This window comes from Sceloporus undulatus, chromosome 2 (assembly GCF_019175285.1).
Source record: "Sceloporus undulatus isolate JIND9_A2432 ecotype Alabama chromosome 2, SceUnd_v1.1, whole genome shotgun sequence".
NCBI lineage: Eukaryota > Metazoa > Chordata > Lepidosauria > Squamata > Phrynosomatidae > Sceloporus > Sceloporus undulatus.
In genome coordinates this window covers 300,956,791-300,980,232 of record NC_056523.1, presented here as the reverse complement: position 1 = coordinate 300,980,232, position 23,442 = coordinate 300,956,791, and the positions used below count along the sequence as shown (strand labels likewise).

The window sequence follows — 23,442 nt, the reverse complement described above, 5'->3', positions numbered from 1 at the left end:
ACAAAGTATTGGTTCGTTGTATCTTAATAAGCACATGTGGCTAAACAGTTTTAATCTAGAATTGTTGTGGGAGATATAGATTCAAAAGTACATGTATCACTCTGTTTCAGTTGTCTCTTTTTAGTATTAGAATCCAATTTGAAAAATACTTGTTACTTCTGGATGCAAACTGGAGAAAAAATATCATCTTGAGACACTTTCTAATGAGATAGTAAATGCAATTTTGATGTCTGCATAGCTGCAGATCTTTTAAAAAGTTGTTGTATGCCTTCAAATCGTTTCCGACTTATGGAGACCCTAATGTAAACCTATCATGGGATTTTCTTGGTAAGATTTGTTCGGAGAAAGTTTCCTATAGCCTTCCCCTTAAGATGGGAACATATCACCCAGTGGGTTTCCATGGCCAAGCTGGGATTCAAACCCTAGCCTCCAGAGTCATAGTCTAACACCGAAACCACTACACCAATCTGGTGCCTTTTTAAGAAATACCAACATCTATACAAGATGGGCACCTATGGCCATCTAGATGTTCTTACTGATTTACTATTTGGTTTAATTTATATCCCACCATTCTCTTAACATGGGATTCAAAGCGGCTTATAACCATTTAAAAGCAGAGTACAGATAAAAAACTATTACCTGTAATACAAAAGTTTAAACACAATTAAAATGGTTTTCTATTTAAAACCATAAGTTAAAAATACAAATTAAAAGCAGTTTTAAAAACACATTTAAAACATGATAGAACAGAAACACAACACACACCCCCTCAAAAACTCCTAGCATACAACTCCCAGCATATCTATTGGAGATGGACTGTGTCAGTGACAGCACCAAAATATCTAAAAGGCCACACCCCACCTTTTAAGGCACGTGGAGGTTTTTGAACACTCCTCTACCCCCCCCCCCCAAATATTAGTAATACAGTTGTCCAGATTTATTTTGTTTAAGGTTTCTTTCAGTTCCTCAAAGCTAGCTGTCTTTGTATGGACTAATTAAAAAGCTGCAATATTTATGAAACTTTTTCTCACTACAGAGGAAAGTAGCTTGTAAACAACACGCAATTCACAAAATCAATCAAATTGTGGAAAGGATGATAATTCAGAAGCAGAGCACATGTTCTGCATGCTACAGGTCCCAAATTCACTCTTTCTATTGATCAGCATAACAAGGAATTCCCCCCAAAATTGGCATGTGCTTTAGAGACTACAGTAAAGCAATTGACTGCACAGATCACAAAAAGCTATGGCTAGCTCTTAAAGATATGGAAGTGTCAATACATCTGATAGTTCTAGTGAGAAATCTGCACTTAGGGCAAGAGGTTATTGTTAGAAAGAATATAGAGAAACTGAATAGTTCCCAATTGGCATAGGGGTCAGGCAAGGCTGCATTCTATCACCCTATTCATTCAACTTGTATGCTGAAAATCTCATACGAAGTGGAGTTTTAGACTCAGAAAATGAACAAGAATATCAACCATCTAAGATATATGGATGACACCACGTTATTAGCAGAATATGTTACAGATTTGGAATAAGGTCAAACAAGAAAAGTGCAAAGGCAGGCTTAATGGTGAACATAAAAAACCCAAAAATAATGACCACAGAGGATCTACATAAATTCAACCTAGGCAATGAGGAAATCAAAGTATTTAAAGAATTTCCATACCTTGGATCAAACACTGATCAGAATCGAGACTGCAGTCAAGAAATCAAAAAAAGACTAGGAATGGGAAAGAACTAGACAAGATCCTAAAGAGTAAAGATATACAACTGAGCACTAAAGTTAGAATCGTGCAAACCATTGTATTCCCTGTCACTCTGTATGGATGTCAGAGCTAGACAGTGAAGAAAGCTGACAGGAAGAAAATCAACACATTTGAGATGTGGTGCTGGAGAAGAGTGCTGAGGATACTGTGGACAGCCAAAAAGACTAACCAATGGGTTTTTGAACAGATCAAGCCAGAAATCTCCCTGGAAGCAACATAATCAAATTGAGGCTATCGTACTTTGGCCACATCATGAAAATGCCACTCTAGAAAAAACACTATTGCTAGGAGAGGTAGACTGCAGTAGAAAGAGAGAAAGACTGCATGCCAGATGGATGGCCTGAATCAGGGAGGTCACAGGTCTGTATCTATAGAACCAGACCAGTGGAGGGCAGGGGTCTTGGAGCTGTCTCATTCAAGAGGGTGTCTCATCCAGAGATTAGAGATTGGACTGCAACTTTCATCAATGTCAGACAGTATATCAAATGGTAAGTGATGATGGGAACAGTCCAACAATACTGATAAACAGCAACTAGAGTGGGTTCTGTCCTCTGGAATTTGCTGCCCGGAGAGCTCCGCTCGGCCACCTCCCTAACCCACTTCAAGAAGGAACTAAAAACCTTCTTATTTAAGCTTGCATTCACAGATACAGGCTCCAGCTAGTCTTCCCCCCCTCTGACAGCAGTGGTATGCTGGCCAGAATTGGTTTTTAACTGTGATTTTAATTTGTAACCTGTTGTTTATTGTATGTACGCACATGTATTGTATTGTTTTTGATAGATGTTGTTCACCGCCCTGATTGTAAGAAGGGCGGTATACAAATAAAATAATTATTATTATTATTATTATTATTATTATTATTATTATTATTAGAAGACAATATTCATTAATATAATAAGACTTGAGATTTAAAAAAGAAATTAGAGTTTGAGCTCAAATTTTGGGACTGAACATGTTAAAATAGTTCTGCACTTAGTATTTGAAAATGTGCATGTACAGGGGGCAAAAACCAACCAACTTTATTCTGACAACACTCTCCCAAAATAGAAAGAAAAGGTTTAAAGACAGATTGCATGTTCACTCTCATTTTGCTCCCTGGCTACTGTTTCTGTTCTTTTCACTTAAAAATATCCAGTGTCCTTCCTATGCCAAACAAAAGTAATTTAAAATTAGATGTTCATATTTATTTATGTACAGTGGTGGGAATCATTGTCTCAGTAAAGTTGAATGTTAATTGTAGTACAACAGGTCATGTTAGTATATACTTTAAAAAAGACCAATATTTTAAGCAAAATGAAAACTGGCAGTAAGGCTTAGACATTCCTGAGATGTAAAAACAACTTGTGTCTTCAAACACCATTTTAAGATATTCTGGCCACTCAGTGTGCACAAAAACCTACAAAAGGCACCACAAGCGAAGAGCCCAAATAAAACTTTTGATTTTTCTGGTAGAATTTACCTTTTCCCAAGTGAATCATAAGCCTGGTTACAATTAACTACTTTTCCCATTGGTTTAAATGAAAAAGAATTAATCACGTGCTAAACACTGCAATACTAAGTAGACTTACTTTGGAGTTCTGATGCTCTGAATGGGAATTTTAAGTAAACATGTTTAGTAGTCTTTTGCAGACATTTTCCATTAAACTAGGATTTTAAAGTGCATAAATCTGGACCATGCTCTTTGAAAATGCATCTGATATCCTTATGTGTACTCAAGTATGAAAACACCCCATAAGGTCTGCCACAATCATGTACTCAATATACCTTGTATATCATGTAACTAAGCCCGATACCAGTACTACCATCAATTGTTTTGATGGGAGGTCAATGATGTATATTCTTGACTATAAGTTGGCCTCATGTGTAAGTCAAGAGCAAGATTTGGAGCCAAAATTATGGATTTTGATATGAGCAGTGGATAAGTGGAGGATAAACTTAGGAGCATGTAACAAAAAAGGTTCTAAAGGATGAAGCAAATGAAAATAATGCCAAAGAACATAACAAAGTTCTAGCAGGCATAACTGTTTGTGTTCGTACTAAAAATTAGATGGATGAGAGAACTGGGGCGGGGGGAGGTGTCAGTGGTTCCAAGATGGATTACACTCTTGCCTTTCACGAGGGATGCTTCCTTTTTTAAAATAAGAGTGAATGTACAGTATTTACATTGATTTATGGATAAGTCAAACTCAGGGTTTTGGGGTTAATTTTTTGACATAAATGTCTATACTTACAAATGAAGATATATACCCTGTTTCCCTGAAAATAAGACATACCGTATTTTCCAGTGTATAAGACGACTGGGGGTATAAGACGACCCCCAAGTCGCCCGCTGGCAGCATCCCTGGCCTCCTAATAGGGGGGGGGGTCTCACGCCGGCTTGAGGGGGCCTCTCTGGAGGTCTGAGGGAAGTACCACGGCTGGGCTCTTTCGCCACCATTGTTGCTGCAAAAGGCGGCAGGGAAGCGGCTCCAGAGCCAGCCGGGCCAAGGAAAAAAGCCGGCCCCTTATTCCTCGCTGCCGCCGCCACCCATGATACTCCGCTTCTCCAGTGGCTTCAGAAGGCTGCCGCCGCCGCCGCTCCCCGAAATACTCCGCTTCTCCAGCAGCTTCCGTGGCGGACTTCTGAAGCCGCTGGAGAAGCAGAGTATCCTGGGTGACAGCGGCGGTGGCGGTGAGGAATAAGGGGCCAGCTCTTTTCCTCAGCCTGTCCGGCTCCGGAGCCACTTCCCCACTGCTTTTTGCAGCAACAATGGTGGTGAGAGAGCCCAGCCGCGGTACTTCCCTCAGGCCTCCAGAGAGGCCCCCTCAAGCCGGCGTGAGTGCCTGCTGGGAGAGGACCCAGCAAGGACCCCAGAGACAGAGAGGTGGCTATGCCATTCGCCTGTCTCTGGGGTCAAAATCCAACGCATAAGGCAGACGTAAAGAGTCTGAGACCCATAAAATAAGATGTAGCAGGATTTCTAAGCATCTGCGCAATATAAGCCATACCCCAAAAATAAGACATAGTGATAGGCTTGGTGCGGAACAGAAGGGGGTGGGAAGGGAAAGGAAAGATTGGAGCCAATGGTTTTAAAGGAAATGGAGTTGCAGGAAATTCAGGATGGAATTCCAGGTTTGGAGAGTTATGACAATGTTCCAGAAGAAGACAACTTAACTATATTTGAATAAATGTAGATTGTTGTACCATACGTAATAAGCCATCCAATGAAAATAAGCCATGGTGTGTCTTCTTGAGGAAAAATACATGTAAGACAGTGTCTGATTTTCAGGGAAACACACTAGTATTATGGAACAACTTACCAGAAGAGATCCATCTCATTGTACCACCTTACAAGCCTTTAAAAAAGCACTTAAGACGGATCTCTTCCGGCGGGCATATCCACCTGACCTTTTATAGCTGATTTCATGGAACATTCCCACTCTGACTTGATAGCATAGAAAATTGATGACAATTTGGCCTTTTTAGTGGTTGGTAGTAATATTGTTGTTGTTTTTCTGACTATTTTTAGATAATATTGTATTTTGTATTGTCTTGTGGATTTTATTCTTTCCTGTAATCCCACCTCGATCCACAGGAAGAAGCGGGAAATACAAATAAAATTTATTATTATTATCATCATCATCATCATGCTTTCTGATGAAAGTCATATTCATATAAATTGTATGCATCACCAAACAGACTCCATATTCAACAACAAGTTGTTACTATTGTTGTTGTGTACATTCAAGTCATTTCTGACTTATGGAGACCCTAAAGTGAACCTATAATGAGGTTTTCTTGACAAAATTGGTTCACAGGAAGTTTACATAAAAAGAATAGTGTTGTTGTTTTTTAATTTGCAGTTCTTCCACATTCACAGGGTCCTTCACTCCTAACCCCAGAGAATGTGGAGGGACCATTGTATATGGAACAGCACTCATAAACAAGTACAGAAACAGAAGTAATGATTCCACATAAAGAAGTAACTGTCTAATTATCTCATTCATTCTAGGTGTGATGTTCTGATCTTGAAGATACCGATTCATCAAAAGGAAATATGGTGATCAATAAGATAATGCCAGACTACTATTACAAGCTTTGTTTCCTACTCTTTGCATAGCTGAGTGATTCATAAGTGGAATCTAACAAATGAATTGACGGCAACTACGGCAGCTTGTAATTATTTCAACTCAATTAGCAGACTGAATTCTGGAAAGCATCTTTGTTATTGTTGTTGTTGATGGACACACTAAGTCAGGAATATATTCTATACTGTACAATCTGTGTGCTGAAGAAAGATAGAGTTGACCTCTTGTTCTTGAATATCTATTGAATAAGTATAGCATTCGTAATGGAAAAGGAAATAAGGGATAAAGAAACAAATAGGAAGAATAAGATGTAAGTATAGTTAGTAGTGAAGAAGATGATAAAAGAATAGGTGAGATAAATAGGTTGTGTATAAGAGATACTAGAAATAACATACTACGCAAAGAGGATGCAAGTCATAGGTTTTAATTTAAATGTTGGAGGGTGGTTTGGGTGGGTGGGGTGGGGAGTGGGTTATGTTGTTGTGTTATGTTATGTTGTATTGTGTATGCTAAAAGATTGATATGTTGTGTTGTAAATTTTGTTAATAAAATTATTATTTTTAAAAAAAGAGTTGACCTCTTGTTCTGAGGTGAACATCAAGCCTGTCATCATTACAAAACCAATCCCAATAGGATCAAAATTCCACTTACAGTGTATTTAAATTAATAATAATAATAATAAACTGTTTATTTGTATCCCGCTTTTCCTTTGCAGATCAAAGCGGGTTACAGCAAGTACAACAGTGTACAAATTTTACAACAGTATTCATATATAAAAGCGCAAACAATGCAATAAAACAAGTTAAAAACAGGATAAAAATTCACCACTTCATCAGGAAATCTCAAAGCATATACAGTACATGCATACACACATACATTACATTACATTACCACACTCACCTCCCCTCATTAACCTTTGCTTTGTCTCCAAGGCATCGGAAGTTCTCAATGTAACCTGCACTGCAGTTGATCCGTGGCCAATCTGGTTTACATATGTCCAGAAAGTGAGGTCTCAGTCTACCTATAGAATATTTGGCAATGTCTGTCAGAGACTGGCTAATAGCTGCGCCAAAAATGAATGTCCCAATGGCTTTGTAAATAACAGCAATATAGTTGTTTCGCACAAACGAATTGGAGTGCAAACGGTTGTAATACACTGAAAGGGTCTCTCCTAGGATCATCTAGAATAAAAAAAAACAGAAAGACACAAATTAAATGGAAATACTTGCATAATATTAAAATAAAAGGAGAGTATCAGTGTTTCTCAAGCATTGTTATGCACATTTGTATTTTCAATTATCTATATGAAAGAGTTAATTAGGTTCTATAAAGAACAAATAATTTCAGGAAACCATCTTTATGCCGGATTCAAATAATATGCCAAAAATCATTGAAGTAAACAGGAACTTCTGTTCTTTTTTATTACAAGCTGAAGATTCAATGATCAACAACAGAAATTCTGGGAACTCTTCACCTTTTTTTCCTTGAGATAACAACCTTTCCCACACTGTTTCACAAAAGCTCAATGGTAGCTCCCTAAGCATATAGCACATTTCATTCTTCATCCAGTTTCCACTCATTCTTAACCTTTTGCTGAAAAGAAATTGTTTCTTTGCCAAGAACATGATCATTCTGAAAATTCAGGAACCAAGTCAAATGGCAAGACAAGAACACACTTGCCAGAGATGTTAAAGGCCAACTTTTAAATATGAGAACCTCCCATAGTTCCACAAAATGGAATTTTTTAAAAGAGCAGGCTTCCTTTAGAATATAAAGCTTTACCAAAACAATAATAGAGACCCTAAAGTTGGAGGCCTGGGATTATGAGGAAATACACCTTTGTAATTTTAGTAGCAAAGGGTTGTTGTTGCTGTTTTTCCTTTGTTTTCTTTGACATTCAGGTAAGTTGATTGCAGAGCACTGACACTCATTATTTCATAGCAAAAACTGGACTGAGTGTCTTCATTTTCTGCTGACAGGAAAATTTTATCTAAAACTAAGGCCTGTTACAGACAGCCAAAATAAAGCTGCTTCGAGTCACAGTGGAGGTATGGTGTTTCAATGATGCATGCGTCCTAAGAGTCCAGAAGCCACACCAAAGCCACACTCCAGTCTGGAGAATGGCTTTGGTGTGACTTCTGGACTCTTAGGACGCATGCATCATTGAAACACCATACCTCCACTGTGACTCGAAGCAGCTTTATTTTGGCTGTCTGTAACAGGCCTAAGAATCTAATCAGCAGCTTTTCTGAACAGTTGCTAGACCACAGGAAAAGATGCAGGGTCCCAAGACTGCATAAGCAGAGTTCAAAAGTTTTTTCTGTTGTTCCAATTCTCCAGCCAAGGCCAAATACTGTCTGTTAAAGTAACAGCACTGGGCGATGGGGGAATAACTCCATCAATGAGCTTTAAAATGTAATAAACAGAGACTTCTTGTTGAGTCCTATATATTAAGGACAATATTCACACAAAATAGCAGTATATCATTAGTGTTTTGCAGGTGAGTTACAAGGTGATAACACAGGATATCATTTTATTTATTTATTTTAAATCTGGATTTACAGAAAGTACTGTATTTATTGATAAGTTTTAATGTTTAGAGCCCCTAAACAAACACAACTTTTTCAACCTGGGAAGAGCCATGGGTGACGATAAGAGTTGTAATCCAACATATCTGGATGGCACTGGACTGGAAAAACTGTACAAGAATGGTGAGGTTTGAGATAGTCAAGATCTACAAGGCTAGTCAAAGAACATTATTGCTTTTCAGTCCCCCTTTGCTTTCTCCACTCCTGCAAAAATCTGCCTCTGAATATCAGGAAACTCTCTAGACTAGAGTAGTACTTGTGACAATATACATGACTGTAGAAAAAATAGTAGAACTGGGAAAAGGCAGAAGTAGTTCCCATTTGTGCCTAAGACTCTTTTGATGCCAGCCACCCTGCAAAATGCATGCTCAGTGAGTCATCCATATTTCTACCCTTACCTATCCCCTCACAACCCACAAACTATTCAAGTGGCATATAGTAATGGTGACATGACAGAAGGTAATATAGGCAAAGGATAGCCTATGAGAAGAGCTTGAACTACTTGGACCTGGTTAATTAATACCAGGTGCCCTGTTTTGGCAGGATTATCCATCAGCTCTATCAGAAACGGTGAAATGCCCCAGACCTCACACTTGGAAGTAGTTGAAGCAATACTGACAACAGTGCATGGGAGTGTAACAAGAGAGCAATCCCCACCCAAAATTAATAATCAGTCCCTGGATCTATCAGTCATAGGAAATAGCCCAGGTTCTTAGTAATATACCCATTTGAAACAAGAATGGCTACCTTTCTTTGTTTTTGCATTTATTCACTCTACCAGTAATGCACACAAGACAATCTATCCTGGTAGTGTAAGCATGTTGACTGTTTATGCTCTCATTTCCCCAATTCTGAAAAAACCTTCTCTTGACCCCTCCTATCTGTCTAGCTATCGTCCGGTTTCTCTTCTTCCCTTTCTTTCTAAGGTCTTGGAATGGGTTGTTTATTCTTGCTGTCTTGAGTTTCTTGAAGCCAACTCCATCCTCAATCCCTTTCAGTCTGGTTTCCGCCCACGGCATTCTACAGAGACAGCTGTAGATCTCGAATGTCCTTTTACAGGCCAAGGCTAATGGACTCTACTCTGTTCTCATCCTTCTTGATCTGTCTGCAGCCTTTGACACCGTTGATCACTGTCTTCTAGTTGATATACTTTCTGACCTTGGGTTCTCAGACTCTGTTCTCGACTGGTTTAGATCTTATTTGTTAAACAGATCTTTTGCAGTGGTCACAGGTGGTCAGACTTCATCCTCTGTTCCCTTATGTGTTGGAGTTCCCCAGGGCTCTGTTCTGGGTCCCCTTCTGTTTTCTCGCTACACACTGTCCTTAGGTAAACTCATTAGCTCTTTTGGTTTTTCCTACCATCTGTATGCTGATGATATCCAGTTGTATCTTTCCACCCCTGACCTTTCTCCAAGGCTTGAACAGCAAGTCTCGTCTTGCCTCACAGCTGTCTCGCAGTGGATGCGCCATCGGCGTTTGAAGCTCAACATGTCCAAGACGGAGCTTCTTATCTTTCCTCCTAAGTCCACCCTTCAACACGCCTTTTCTGTCTCTGTGTGCAACACTTCTATTCAACCAGTCCAGCAAGCCCGCAGTCTTGGTTTTATCTTTGATTCTTCTCTGTCATGTATCCCTCAGATCCAGACCACAGCCAAGGCTTGTAGATTCTTTTTGTACAATATTGCTAAAATCCGACCATATCTCTCCACCTCTACTGCCAAGATCCTGGTTCATGCCCTAGTGGTCTCACGACTCGATTACTGTAACATCCTCCTGGCTGGGCTTCCTCTTTCTCACCTCCGTCCTTTAATCTCTGTCCAGCATTCAGCTGCACGCATTATCACTTCCACCCACCGCTCTGACCACATCTCTCCTGTGTTGGCATCCCTTCATTGGCTCCCCCTCCCTTTCTGCATTCAGTATAAGCTCCTGCTCTAGACGTTTAAAGCCCTCCATGGGCTGGCCCCTCCTTACTTATCAGACCTTATTTCTTCTCACCTTCCCACTAGGGCCCTCCGTTCTGGTAGTCAAGGTCTGCTGTCCCAGCCCAGGATTTCCTCTGCCCCATCTCGGATTCGCCCCTTTTCACTCACTGCCCCTCACTCCTGGAACCTTCTTCCCCCGCGAACAAGAGCCATCACTTCTTTAAGCAGCTTCAAAACAGAGCTGAAGACCGTTTTGTTCAGAGAAGCGTTCCCAGGCATTGCATAATTGTCACTTGCTATTTGATGCTCTTTTGTTGTCTGTTTATTGAATCATTTCCTGTATTGCTATGTATTTTATATGTATTATCCTACTAGAAAGGCCCCTTCCCCACCACCACTCCCTTCTCCTTTTGTGTCGTGTCTTTCTATATTGTAAGCCTGAGGGCAGGGAACTGTCCAATTAAAAAGACTGCATGTACAGCGTTGTGTAAATTTACAGCGCTTTATAAATAAAGGTTAATAATAATAATAATGTCATTATGAGGCCCTGAACAAGTGTTGGCCCATTTGTATCTAGACCATCTGGAGGCAGGGGTTTTGAGACAAATTCTTTGGGGTTTAAGAAATGTCCTAGGACATTTGTTTCAAGATAATTTTCACACATTCGTGGGTTGTGCCTTCTCACAGGAAACAGATAATCTCCTTTACATAATAACCTCAGTGGATTTTACTTAGCAGGTAAGCTGCTTGACGTATATTTAGATGGGTGTTGCTGTCTTATCACACTGTGAGTTTCAGGGTATGTGCCTAATTGTTAGCACCACAGTCAGTCTATTGTAATTAGCAACTTAAAATCTATCTCAACCCTTCCAAGGAGGATGATCTTCTTCAACACCTACTTTCAGATGCAAGGGAAGCTTAAGAAAATTAGCTCATTCCCAGACATGCTAATATCTCTGACACATTTATCACTGACCATTAGTGGCAATCTGATAATTTCCAGACAGAGTTATCTCACCTATGCATGTTTATTTGCTAAAGCTAAGTACCAGCATATTGGGTTTCCCCCTACAGAATCAGCACTTCTGTTAACTACAAGGTGTTAGACAGAGATATGAATTATCTAAAGAATTTACAATTTGGCAATTGAGTGTTTACTTTCAGAAAAAAAGTGATTGGTGTTAGATTAAAGAAAACAACAAACTAATGTTGACAAAGGTGACTGGAGATGCTAATCTGGTTTCAACCACACCTACAAAACTGGAGTCAATCAGTAGTGAAGAATGGTTACTCATCTGTCCAAAACATAAGGTGTGGTGTCCCCAAATGGTCTCTTACTGTTCATGTTGTTTAGCATCTTCAGGTGATATCACAGGAAATACAGATTTCAAGTATAATCTACAGCTATACAGAACCTGCATCATTAACCCCAGAAATTTCATCTCTTCTGAAATACATAACCAAGTTAATTAGACAGTGTCTCCTGAAGTATGTTGCTGACTGGAAAAGGCAGCCAACATAAAGATGCTTTCTTCTCTCTGTACACTGAAGGATTACCAATTCAGGAAATGGGGCAAGGAATGAATTTTGGAATAATCATAATTGCTCTGTCATATACACAACACCTTGGACACAGATGCTAGTTCAATTATTCGGCTTTGTCTATACAGTCGGCCCTTGCCTTACACGGAGATCCGTTCCAGACCCCCCACGTAAGGCAAACTCCGCCTATGCTCAAGCCCCATTAGAAACAATGGGGCTCGTGCGCGGTGGCGCAGCGGCGCGCAGGGCGTTACAGGTGCGCGCACCCATTCATTTGAATGGGACGCACCGCCCCACGCACTCCCTGCAGCTCAAGACCACATAAGCTCAAGACCGCGTAAAGCGCGCCCACGTATAACGCAGGCACACTGTATCTCTATATAGCGCATGCAGTTCCCAGTAGAGAAACACAAAACTCAGTTTCTATAAAGTCCAATAATCTGGACTTCTTGAAGTGCATCTCCATCACTTCCAGTTTGTACAGAATGCAGAAGTTATAATTAGGCTGCATTATGTACAACACTATCATCTGTCCTGTGAAGGGCCAGCACAGTGTTGTTGTTTGACTACTGGACTAAGAATCTGGGAGACCAGGGTTCGAATCCTCACTCAGATGGAAACCCACTGGGTAACTTTGGGCAAGTCACAGTCTTTCAGCCTCAGGGGGAGGCAATAGCAAACCCCCTCTGAACAAAACTTGCCAAGAAAACCCTAGTCTTAGGGTCTCCCTAAGTCAGGAACAACAACAGTATTTATTGTAGCATGCTGTTCATTTTAAAGATTGTGAACAGTACACAGCAGTGTCCTCTAATCCTTATCCATTTGTCATGCTGGGTGAGGGTTATGGGATCCAAAACATTTGGAGTGCACTAGATAAAGACATTCCTCTGGGCATTGTTTGTATCATGATATTTTACCTGCAGACAGCAGAACCCTGAAAAATGCACTGTGAGATAACTGGTAATCTTGCCTTTGTCATGGAAGATCCCACAGTGTAGAGTCTGCTCTACTCTAAGTTTGGTAGCATATGGAGTCATCATCAGGATTTCAAAACTTAAGTAACTAGATTAGCTGCTACAACATGTAGCTCAAAATAGCGTATCAAAATATATCTGTTTTTTTATGAGGGCTAAGAATAAAATTACCAATTCAGGGCACCAATATCAAAATTTCAGCATACTCCAAAATCCAAAGGTTTTTTTCATGGGTGCCTGAGATAGTGACACCCTTGCTTTATGATGGTTCAATGTACACAAACTTTATTTCATGCACAACGTTATTAAAAAATATTATGTGTAAAATTACCTTCAGACTATGTGTTCAAGGTGTAGACAAGACATAAATAAATGTTGTATTCAGACTTGAGTCCCATCTCCAAATATCTCATTAAGTATATGCAAACAGTCAAAAATCCAAAATCCCAATCACTTGCATTTCAGATACAGAAGACTCAACTTGTATGTCATTTTTCTGTTGTCTGAAAAGGTGGCCACGATAGCATGCTGTACCCCTCCAGAGTAGCTGAATATTGGGTGGTGCAGATGTCTGGGCTCCAGACCATGTCTACCTCTACTTTAAGCAATCACATGCTAATAATTAAAAGTATTGTTACACTTATTGAGTTATTCTAGTACACTCGGATCCCACTTTTTCTCCACGAAGGAGTAAATACACCATTACGGTTAGAACGTATATTTTTGCTTTGTTTTTGTTAAAACATTAGAAGGCCAGAAAAACAGTATTTTTCAGCTTTCTAAAATACAGGCCTGAAAAAGACAGGTCAAAAGGAGCAACTTCCAACTGCTTTGGGGCCATGGCCTGCAGATAATGTAAACCACAGGCGTGGCTGGAAGCCACTCTGAGACTGCCTAAAGCAGCCCAAAGCCACTGGCAAAAGTGGCAGTGAAAATCAACTCCTTGCTGACGGCCTGTTTGGGATCGCAGTAGAGGTCACTTTAAGAGCAGGCTATCAAGTCACCACAGTCCCCAGGCAACTGCAGGTGGAGTGGCTAGAAGCCACTCCTTCATGTATTTCTGCTTCATCCCACAGTTTAAAAATGCTTTATTTTATTTTATTTTAGAATCATAGAATCATAGAGTTGGAAGAGATCACAAGGGCCATACAGTCCAATGCCTTGTCATGTATGAAATCACAATCAAAGTATTCCTGACAGATGGCCATCCAGCCTCTGTTTAAAGACCTCTGAGAAAGGAGACTCCACTACACTCCTTGGGAGTGTGTTCCATTGAGGAACAGCCCTTACTGTCAGGAAGTTCCTCCTAATGTTGCGGTGGAATCTCTTTTCCTGTAACTTGCATCCACTGTTTTGGGTCCTGTTCTCTGGAACAGCAGAAAACAACCTTGCTCCCTCCTCAATATGACATCCCTTCAAATATTTAAACAGGGCTATCATATCACCTCTTAACCTTCTCTTCTCCAGGATAAACATACCCAGCTCTCTAAGTTGTTCCTCATAGGGCATGGTTTCCAGACCCTTCACCATTTTGGTCGCCTTCTTTTGGACACGCTCCAGTTTCTCAACTTCCTTTTTGAATTGTGGTGCCCAGAACTGGACACAGTATTCCAGGTGGGGCCTGAACAAAGCACAATAGAGTGGCACTATTACTTCCCATGATCTAGACACTATACTTTTATTGATGCAGCCTAAAATTGCATTGGCCTTGTTAGTTGCCGCATTCCACTGTTGACTCATGTTCAACTTGTCTACTTGCACTCCCAGATCCCTTTCACACTTAGTTTCATTCAGCCAGGTGTCCCCCATCTTATATCTGTGCATTTCATTTTTCCGCCCTAAGTGAAATACCTTACATTTCTCTGTGCAGAATTTCATTTTGTTAGCTTTGGCCCAGCTTTCTAGTCTATTCAGGTCATTTTTAATTTTGATCCTGTGCTCTGGGGTATTAGCTATTCCTCCTAATTTGATGTCATCTGCAAATCTGGTAATTCTGTCATCCAAGTCATAGGTAAAGATGTTGAATAGCACTGTGCCCAGGATAGAACCCTGTGGGGCCCCACTGGTCATTTCTCTCCACAATGAAAAGGAGACGTTGTTGAGCACCCTTTGGGTTCAGACTCTTTTCTTTAAATGCTTAACATAAAGTAATGAGTTGCATCCTTTACATTTTGTTAATACTGTCATAGCCTTGAAGCCTTGAAGAATTTCCTGGACTGAAAAACATTTGGAACTACTTTTATGATAGGCAGCATTAAAAATAGCTAGAAACACTGGAAATGTCTTCCCTGAACAAAATACCACTACAGACAAATTATTTTTACTTCAACTCAAGAGCAGGGGGAACTGGAACTCAAACGAATGGTGAACCTGTTCACCTTTCTATCTGTTACAAGGAGCAAGTCATTTGTTTAAACAGGCTGATACCTTAATTTCTCTTTCAACAATTTAGCACAGGCTGATATACATCACTTTCAGTGCAGTGTATATCTGAAGAAATTATGACTAAATTATTAATAATAGTTAATTATAGTACAATCAATTTACCAATAAAGAAAAATAACTCTTATCAGAAACAGCTTGGTTTATAGCAAAAAAGTATGACATTTGAAGTTATAATAAAAATTACATATATGTGGCCTCCTACTGAGGAAACCAGTTTAGCTTCTGAAATCAGACAAAATTATGTGTGTTCTGGGTGGTCTAGCGATCCTGGGGATCTTTCTAATTCAAAACCAACCATGGAGAGTCATGTGCTAACACAGTGGGGAGCATCCACAATTCACACTCCCTGAAGCTATTTACCCCATGGCAAGGTACAATACTGGTGCAAGTGCTAACTCTGTATTTTCACCCCTCCCTGCAGAGGGAATAGCCATGTTGTGGAGCAACTTAAATTACAAAAACACCTTGTTGGCAGAAAGGTTTAATATGAAATTTCCTAAGCAAACTGGCATCCTCTACATGTTTGGAGTAAATAAAAACAAATGTAGAAACTTTGCAACATGATCACAAATTCCCATATCATAGGGAAACAGAAAGCTGCCTTATCAGACCATTCATCCAGCTAGACTAGCATTCTCAATTCTGAATGGAAACAAGTGTCCAGGATTTCAGGCAAGATTCTTTTCTAAACTCAGTGGTAAGTCTTTGGTATCTTTGCAGACTCCCATTCAAGAACTAGGCCCAACCAGGCTTAGCTTCTTGGGGAGACAGAAGTTAAGTCACTTGGAATGTCCAGTTCTGCACACCACAGCTTTGAAAGGACAGAGAAATGCTGAAATGTATTCAAGAATATGACCAAAGTGGTAAAAAGGTATACAAACTAAGCTCTATGAAGACTAGTTTAGGGATCTGTGTATGTTTCACATGGAGGAGAAAAGCTTGAGAGGTGATATGATAACCATCTTTGAATATTTAAAGCCATGATTTCCAAACTCTGGTCCTCCAGGTGTTTTGGACTTCAGCTCCATGAAGCTTCAGCCACAGTCTGGCTGAGTCTGGCCCATACTCTGGCCAAAACTGAGTCATAGCCAATAATCTAGAATTCTGGGAGCTTAAATCCAAAACACCTGGAAGGCAAGAATTTGGGAATTTGATCTAAAAGGATGTCATGTAGAAGTGAACTTGTTTTCCACTGCTCCAAAGACTAGGACACTAACTAATGGATTCAAATTGCAAGAAAAGATATTTAAGGAAGAACTTCCTGACAGTCATGGAATACACTGTCTCAGAGAGTGGAATCTCCTTCAACGGAGGTCTTTAAACAGAGGTTGGATGATAATCTTTCAGGAGTGCTTTAGCTATGAATTCCTGCATGGCACAGGAGTGCACTACATGGCTCTTGAGGTCCCTTCTAACTCTTAAACTCCACGAGTCTATGTAAAGATGATGCTTACCCATCTCTAGTGCACAGTATACAGGTTGTTCATGGATCACATTTTTTCTCTCCATGAAGTGACTCTTGGATTCTATGAAAATTACAGGAATGTTGTACACCAGACAGAAAACTGCATTGAAACACACTTACCATCTAGACTTCTGCGGGAGACCCCAGCTAACTAAAAAAACAAAGACTTTATATAGCCCTGTGCATGACTGCTTCATCCAAATACCAATGGATATCATTTAAGCATTTTAATGGCCTTTAGGGTCCCCAGATTATTTTCCTTTTGTCTGAGTAGACAAAAAGGCTGAGATGAAATTACTATTTTAGTTGGCATGCAGTAAGTGGAGAACTGCAGAGACAGATGTTCTATTTAGCTCTGTCTCACCATTGCTCTACAAATGTGAAATAAGGAGAAACATGTTAGATGTTCCATCTTGTTCTGCTTATTTGTATCCAGTTCAATCAAAGAGGAATCAAAACAGTGATAGAGAATTAAGTCATTCTCAAAGGCTTTCATGCCGCAACTCTTATTTTTTAAACATGTACATGAAGTCCTGGGTGAAGATGATATGAACATCAGGTTCAGTGCAATCAGTACTTATTATTTTGTCCAACTTTTTCATTCAACTTCAGCTGAAGATGCTCCCAGAGCATACAATAAAAAACCCTGTCCTCAAGCTTGCAACTGAAAAGACATGATATAAAAGAAAAAATTGATGTGGAGGCAAGAGGAGGAAAAGGAAACTCAATTATTGTATCTTAAAGCTACAGTTCTTATAACAACCAAATGGCATAGAAAAAGTTGAGGTGATTTGATGGAATGGCAGCCACTAAATGACAACTGAGAGGGAGCCAAAGACAACTGGTATTTTTTTTTCAGATGAAACATTTCTGCCCCACTTCTTCTGTCAATTATACTCTCTTTTCCTTTCTCTGTGATATATAAACCACTTTAAGTGCTATTCCCTATGCTTGCAGGTGGCTGTTCATGGCTGGGAAGTAGATATACAGGCCAGGGCAGATTTAGTTTAAGAAGGCTGAAAATGTCCCTTGATCACAGCCTTGAAACTTGAGGCTGTTCTTAAGATTCATCATTACCTCTGGAATGTCATATTGCAGCACCGACAACAAGTCTATCTAGCTAAGTGGAAATCAGGAAAAAGACCATAGCCATTTTCAATAGGATAATGACCCAGTAATAGTCTCATTTGTTCACACCCTCAAGGCAAAATGACTACCGTATTTTCCAGCATATAAGACGACTTTTGGACCCTTGAAAATTGGGTCAAAAGTTGGGGGCCATCTTATACGCTGGGTGCGCGTGCTCAGCCACCAGCTTCTCAGGCCTCCGGAGGCCTGGGAAGCCTGCAGCACCGCGCCAGCTTCTAAGGGGCCTTCAGAGGCACCTCAGAAGCCGGCGCGCACGCTCTCGGGGCTTCTGGCTTCTCAGGCCCCTGGAGGCCTGGGCAGCCTGCAGCCCTGCGCCGGCTTCTAGGGGCCTTTGGGGGCACCTTAGAAGCCAGCGCGCGCATGCACAGCTGGCTGCCGGCTTCTCAGGAGGAGGGGTAGTCTTATACAGTGAGTATATGCTAAACCCTATATTTTTATTTTAAAAGTTGGGGCTCGTCTTATACACCCGGTCATCTTTTACACCGGAAAATACGGTATATATTTTATCATGAGTCTGCTTTTGTTTCCCCATGCCCTAAACTTAAGACATTTTTCCCTTGAAGGCACTGCAAGAACATTCCATTTTGGTTGAGTTTTTAAAAAAAAAACGCGAGTTAAAAGAAGTCAGTAGATTCAGCTCTTTAACTGTTCCATTTAGACATCAAGCAACCTAGATATTTTGCGGGTGTGGTTTTTTTAAGTAGAAAAAATAGTGTTAGCTCCTCTAAGGCCTTGGAAAGAAGCAAATTATGCATGCAAACAAGTAAGTTTAAAAGGACTAGAACATAACTGAATTGCAAAGGTCAGGGGTAGGCAACCTGCGGCCCGGCAAGGCCTTGGGACCGGCCCCCGCCCTGTCCTGCCGCCGATTGCAGCCGGAGCCTTTGGCCTCTCACACAAGGGTGTGGGGCCTTTGGCCTATCAGTAGGAGGCGGGCAAGGGGGGCAATTCTCTATAGAAGCCTCAGAAATATGCATTTATATTAACATTTTTTAAAAAATCAGCAAATTTTTTCGCATGTCCTCCATTTTTATAAAAAAGTGCCCTCCATTTGAAAATTTTGTCCTGCATTTGTCCCGGTTTATTTCTTTCTTTCATTTTTTAAAAAAAATATTTAATTATTTATTTTTTGGCTTCGGCCCCCCCAGTTGTCTGAGGGACAGCAACCCGGCCCCCGGCTCAAAAAGGTTGCCTACCCCTGGCAAAGGTTCTAAGTTGTATGTAAATTCTGTTCAATATAAGGCAGTTTATGTTGTGGACACTGATTGCCTTCAAGTCATTTCTGACTTATGGTGACTCTAAGGCAAACCTATCACTGGGTTTTCTGGGGCTGTATGTGACTAGCCCAAGATCACCCAGTGGGTTTCCATGGTTGAGCAGGGAATTGAACCCTGATCCCCAAAGTCATAGCCCAGTGCTCCAACCACTACACCATGCTAGCTCTCAAGACAGTTTGTTCTTATTCATAAATACACCAGATGCTAACTCCTGAAGGAATTCCATTTTGAGAACTAAATCCTGGCTTTTTCAAAGATTGTGGACTCTCCCACCCTGATGAGTTATATGTAAACACTCTCCTCTGACATCACATTTATATGATCGCAAACAAGGCATGGTAACTTCTCAAATGCAAGGTAATGGAAGAAAATGAGATGTAAACTTACAACGATTACATCGAAAGGAACAATAATCCCCGCTAATAATTCATATGAAATGGTGTCCTCTTTGTAAGGGTACTGGATGGATTCATCATTACAGAACACTCCTCGTTTGAAGGGAGTATGCCTTGCAGTCAGAATTGCAAAAGGCAAGCCAGCTAGCAAAAAGAATAAGATAATTATATTATACAGGATGTTTCAGAAAGTTTTTACCCCAAGCATTTTCCACCAAAGCAATAAGCAAGAGCACAAAGGAGACATGCAGATAGCTGTTCCATTTCAGCTTCCTTTCCCATACATGCTGGTTCAGTATGCTTTGAAGCTTTGAGTTGAACAAGATTGAAAGAAAAGCACAGGAAAACCTTTCAGGGTTTCTCTTTACCTACACAAGAGTATTAAACTGACACTCAGATTGCCAAAAAAAAGGGGGGGAGGGGAGCATTCTTAGAACGATTCTTAAGGCAATTCTTCTATATTCTCTATATTTGTTTTTTACCCATATCCAACCCAAATTTGCATCTTCCTCCTTAGTCAATGCCAGAGACAGACACCTGTGTTTTGTTAAACTGTATGGTAAGTGTGCCAATGAAGGAAGAGAAAGGAAACAATGCAAAGGAACATGGAAAAACTTGGTCACTGTTTCTTCTGTAAATTATATCTAGCATCACTGCTAGTTTCTACCTTCAACTCTTTCTTCTATGAGAACATATCTTTATTGCAATATATTTTGAATGGACAATATCCATCACTGATACTTTTAAAAGGGAGGATTCTGAAGCCTAAAATATTACATCTTTTTATTGAGTTTATGGTGACTTTACTACAGTCTGGTGATGTTTGGAGTCTCTATGGAAGTAAGCAAACTGAAGTTCAAACCCAAACAACAGATCAAGAAGAAAAGCCTGTGCAAACAAGTACAGTAACTGTACTGCAACTGTACAGTTACAAATAAATGAAGTTCAAGCTCAAATAGATGAAGAAGAAAAAAACCTATGCAAACAAGTATAGCTGAGATATCTGTTACAGAGTTCATTGCTGCATCTGTAATCTGATGGACTGATAGCGATTAGAAGCAATTTTAACAAGCCTCATCTACAAAGAGAACTTCAGAGAAGACACAACTCACTATGAACCTGACAGGCAATAATGCATATTCATCTGTATACATCTAAACTTGAAAGTTATTTCTGCAAAAAGCAAGGACACCATAAAACATCAGAAAAAAAATTAAAAACAAAAATAAAAATACAAACATGTAAGCTTTTGAGATCTCTATATGTCTTCACTGCCTAAATACCCTAAAGGCACCAGATCCTACCTGATCCTGGAAGCTAAGCAGGGTTAGGCCTGGTTAGTACTTGGATGGGAGACTACCAACAAAGACCAGGTACTGTAGTAAGCTATATTTCAGAAAAAGGAATGAGCAAAACCAACTCTGAGTCTTTCTTGCCTAAATAAAAACTCTATGAAAAATTAATGTTGACAGGTGACCTGAAGGGACATACACATGCATACACATATGTCTTCATCAGACAAGATGTTATAACAAACAAGGTGGGGGGGGGACACCTTGAAGTCATGTGGCCTTTGCAGTCTCAGATTTATACAAAGGAGGTGACAGATACAGACATTAAATTAAGCTCTGACATGATAATTTTATGTTCACCTCTTCTCATCTGCTAGATTTGAATGTTTGCAAATCTCTGCTCCTCAATTTCAGCTGTGGGGCCATGCAAATATCATCTGCATTTTCTCCTATCAGCAACCTTGCCCCACAACACCATTCAGTAACATCTTGTATGAGAAAAAGATCGTGAAAGCTTGCACACTTTTTAATCCTCTTTCGTTGGCCTAGTAAAACTGTTACACTAACATGGGTTTTGGAATGTATTTCTAGGCATTAATGCAATGTCATAAGAGGAATGGAAATGAATTAGAAAACTGACAATGTAATAAGCAGAGGATTAACAAATTATGATGTAAAGTTAGCAAATGTTTTTTTTTAAAAACTCTTTAAAAAGTAAAGAAACAAGGCACATAAGAAAATAATAGGCAAGATCAATTTAGCAGCAAAATATAAAGGAAACCAGCTCTGAACAGCATGAAAGCAAGAATTACACTTTCTGAGATTGTCTACCTTTATATTTAATTATTTCTTAAAACATCTACAAAAGCTCAAGATGAAGGGGTAACCATTAGCAGCATAATTTGTGTGCTGCTCCTAGCTTTGCAGAATATAGTAATATCCTTAAGCATATAAAGATATGGAAGGATTCCAAAAGGGCAGAAACACAAAGCCCAGATAACTCCCCCAGGTCAGAACTGGGCTGGGGTGTTCTCTGAGAGAAATACACACCCTGGAAACCACAACATTCTCTGCCAAAGAACTACAAGTACAGTGGTACCTCGGGATACGAAATACCCAGGTTACGAATTTTTCAGGATACGAATAAATCCCATAGGGATTTATTGTTTCGGGTTACGAAAGTTTTTTCGGGTTACGAAAAAACTCCGGCGCTGTTTTAAATGGAGCCGCGGCAGAGCCGCGGCTTTTTTCCCCATTAGCGCCTATGGGTTTTCGGGTTACGAAGGCTTTTCGGGTTACGAACGGTGCCGCGGAACGAATTATTTTCGTAACCCGAGGCACCGCTGTATTCATTAAGATCAGCTAGACAGAAACTTCTCCAAAGATTTGCAATATTATTGATGGGCCTTGGATGGTCCATGCTGAAGAAGGATGAAGAACTCAAACACCCTCCTTGCTTGGTTGATTTATTATGCTTGAGTGCAAACAATTTGCATTGTTAATATTCCAAGGGTAGTCTCTATCAAGAAGTATCTGAAAGTGAGCTGAGAGAGACGGCTAGCACTCCAGTCAAAAATTGAAAATCAAACTAAGTGGCAATTTGGATTGGAAATAGGAAATAGAATCAGTGTCTCCAGGTTTAAAAGATCTACAAAGAAGCCATATTTTAGAAAAGTAAAAGTAAATATTGCTTGTGATGCTGGAATTTAAACAATGATTTACATGACATCATAAATAAGGCTATCAAAACATGTCCAGAGCTGGGCTAGATGAAACTGACCCTGAGCTCATTAAAATGCAAACCTTATATCCAAGATGTCTAATCAGATTTTATATTTGAATAAATGTATAACAGAACATAATAGTAATTTAGAGAAGAAACTGGATTCATTAGAGATTATAGGAAAAGTAAATCATTTTAAATAGCTTGCTGGAAAACAGTACAAAAAGATCACAGCATCAGTTCAGAATCTTACAACAACTACACATAAACATGAACAGGAAATATCTGATAATTTGAAGGGAACAGACATTTTACAGCAGTATTTGGAAAAGGAATGGAACCGAATTATGATAATGTCATTAAACTCAAACGAAACACAGATTAGGTTAAGAGCCATTCCATAGACCTATCTGGTTTAAAACAGACAGTCTTAAAAGCTTTGCTGGACAGCTCTGATGAAGAATTTGATAAGAAGATAGAAGCAATCTCTAAGCAAAATTCTGCTTATGCATAAAGGATGAAAAATTCCAAGAGATGTGATAATTAGTTTCACACATAAAAGAGTCTGAGGTGAAATACTCATAGCAGAGTTTAAGAAAAGGCTTAAAATACCGGTAAATGAAAATGAAATAATTACATTTAAAGAAATTTGTGAATGAATGGTGAAAAGACAGAGTGTATAAATTCTTGATAGAGATGTTCAGAAAAATATATATAGCACACCCTTCCCTTACATGGGGGAATCCATTCCAGACTCCTGAGTAAGGCAAATACTGCATATGCTCAAGCCCCACTGAAAACAATGGGGCTTGTGCGCACAATGCGGTGCAC

General features: G+C 39.8%; 1 protein-coding gene across 2 annotated transcripts in view; it reads right to left on the bottom strand.

Moving 5' to 3' along the window:
- The window catches only part of PLPP1 (phospholipid phosphatase 1), a 113,045-nt gene that overhangs the window by 52,290 nt on the left and 37,313 nt on the right, over positions 1–23,442 (bottom strand). Inside the window, exons 2-3 of one of the 2 annotated variants that reach the window (XM_042453818.1) lie at positions 19,589–19,740; positions 6,737–7,017 (exon numbers count right to left, since the gene is read on the bottom strand). In XM_042453818.1, the coding sequence (XP_042309752.1) occupies positions 6,737–7,017; positions 19,589–19,740 (433 nt within the window). The remainder of the gene's footprint in view (positions 1–6,736; positions 7,018–19,588; positions 19,741–23,442) is intronic. The other variant, XM_042453817.1, reaches the window with a different exon arrangement.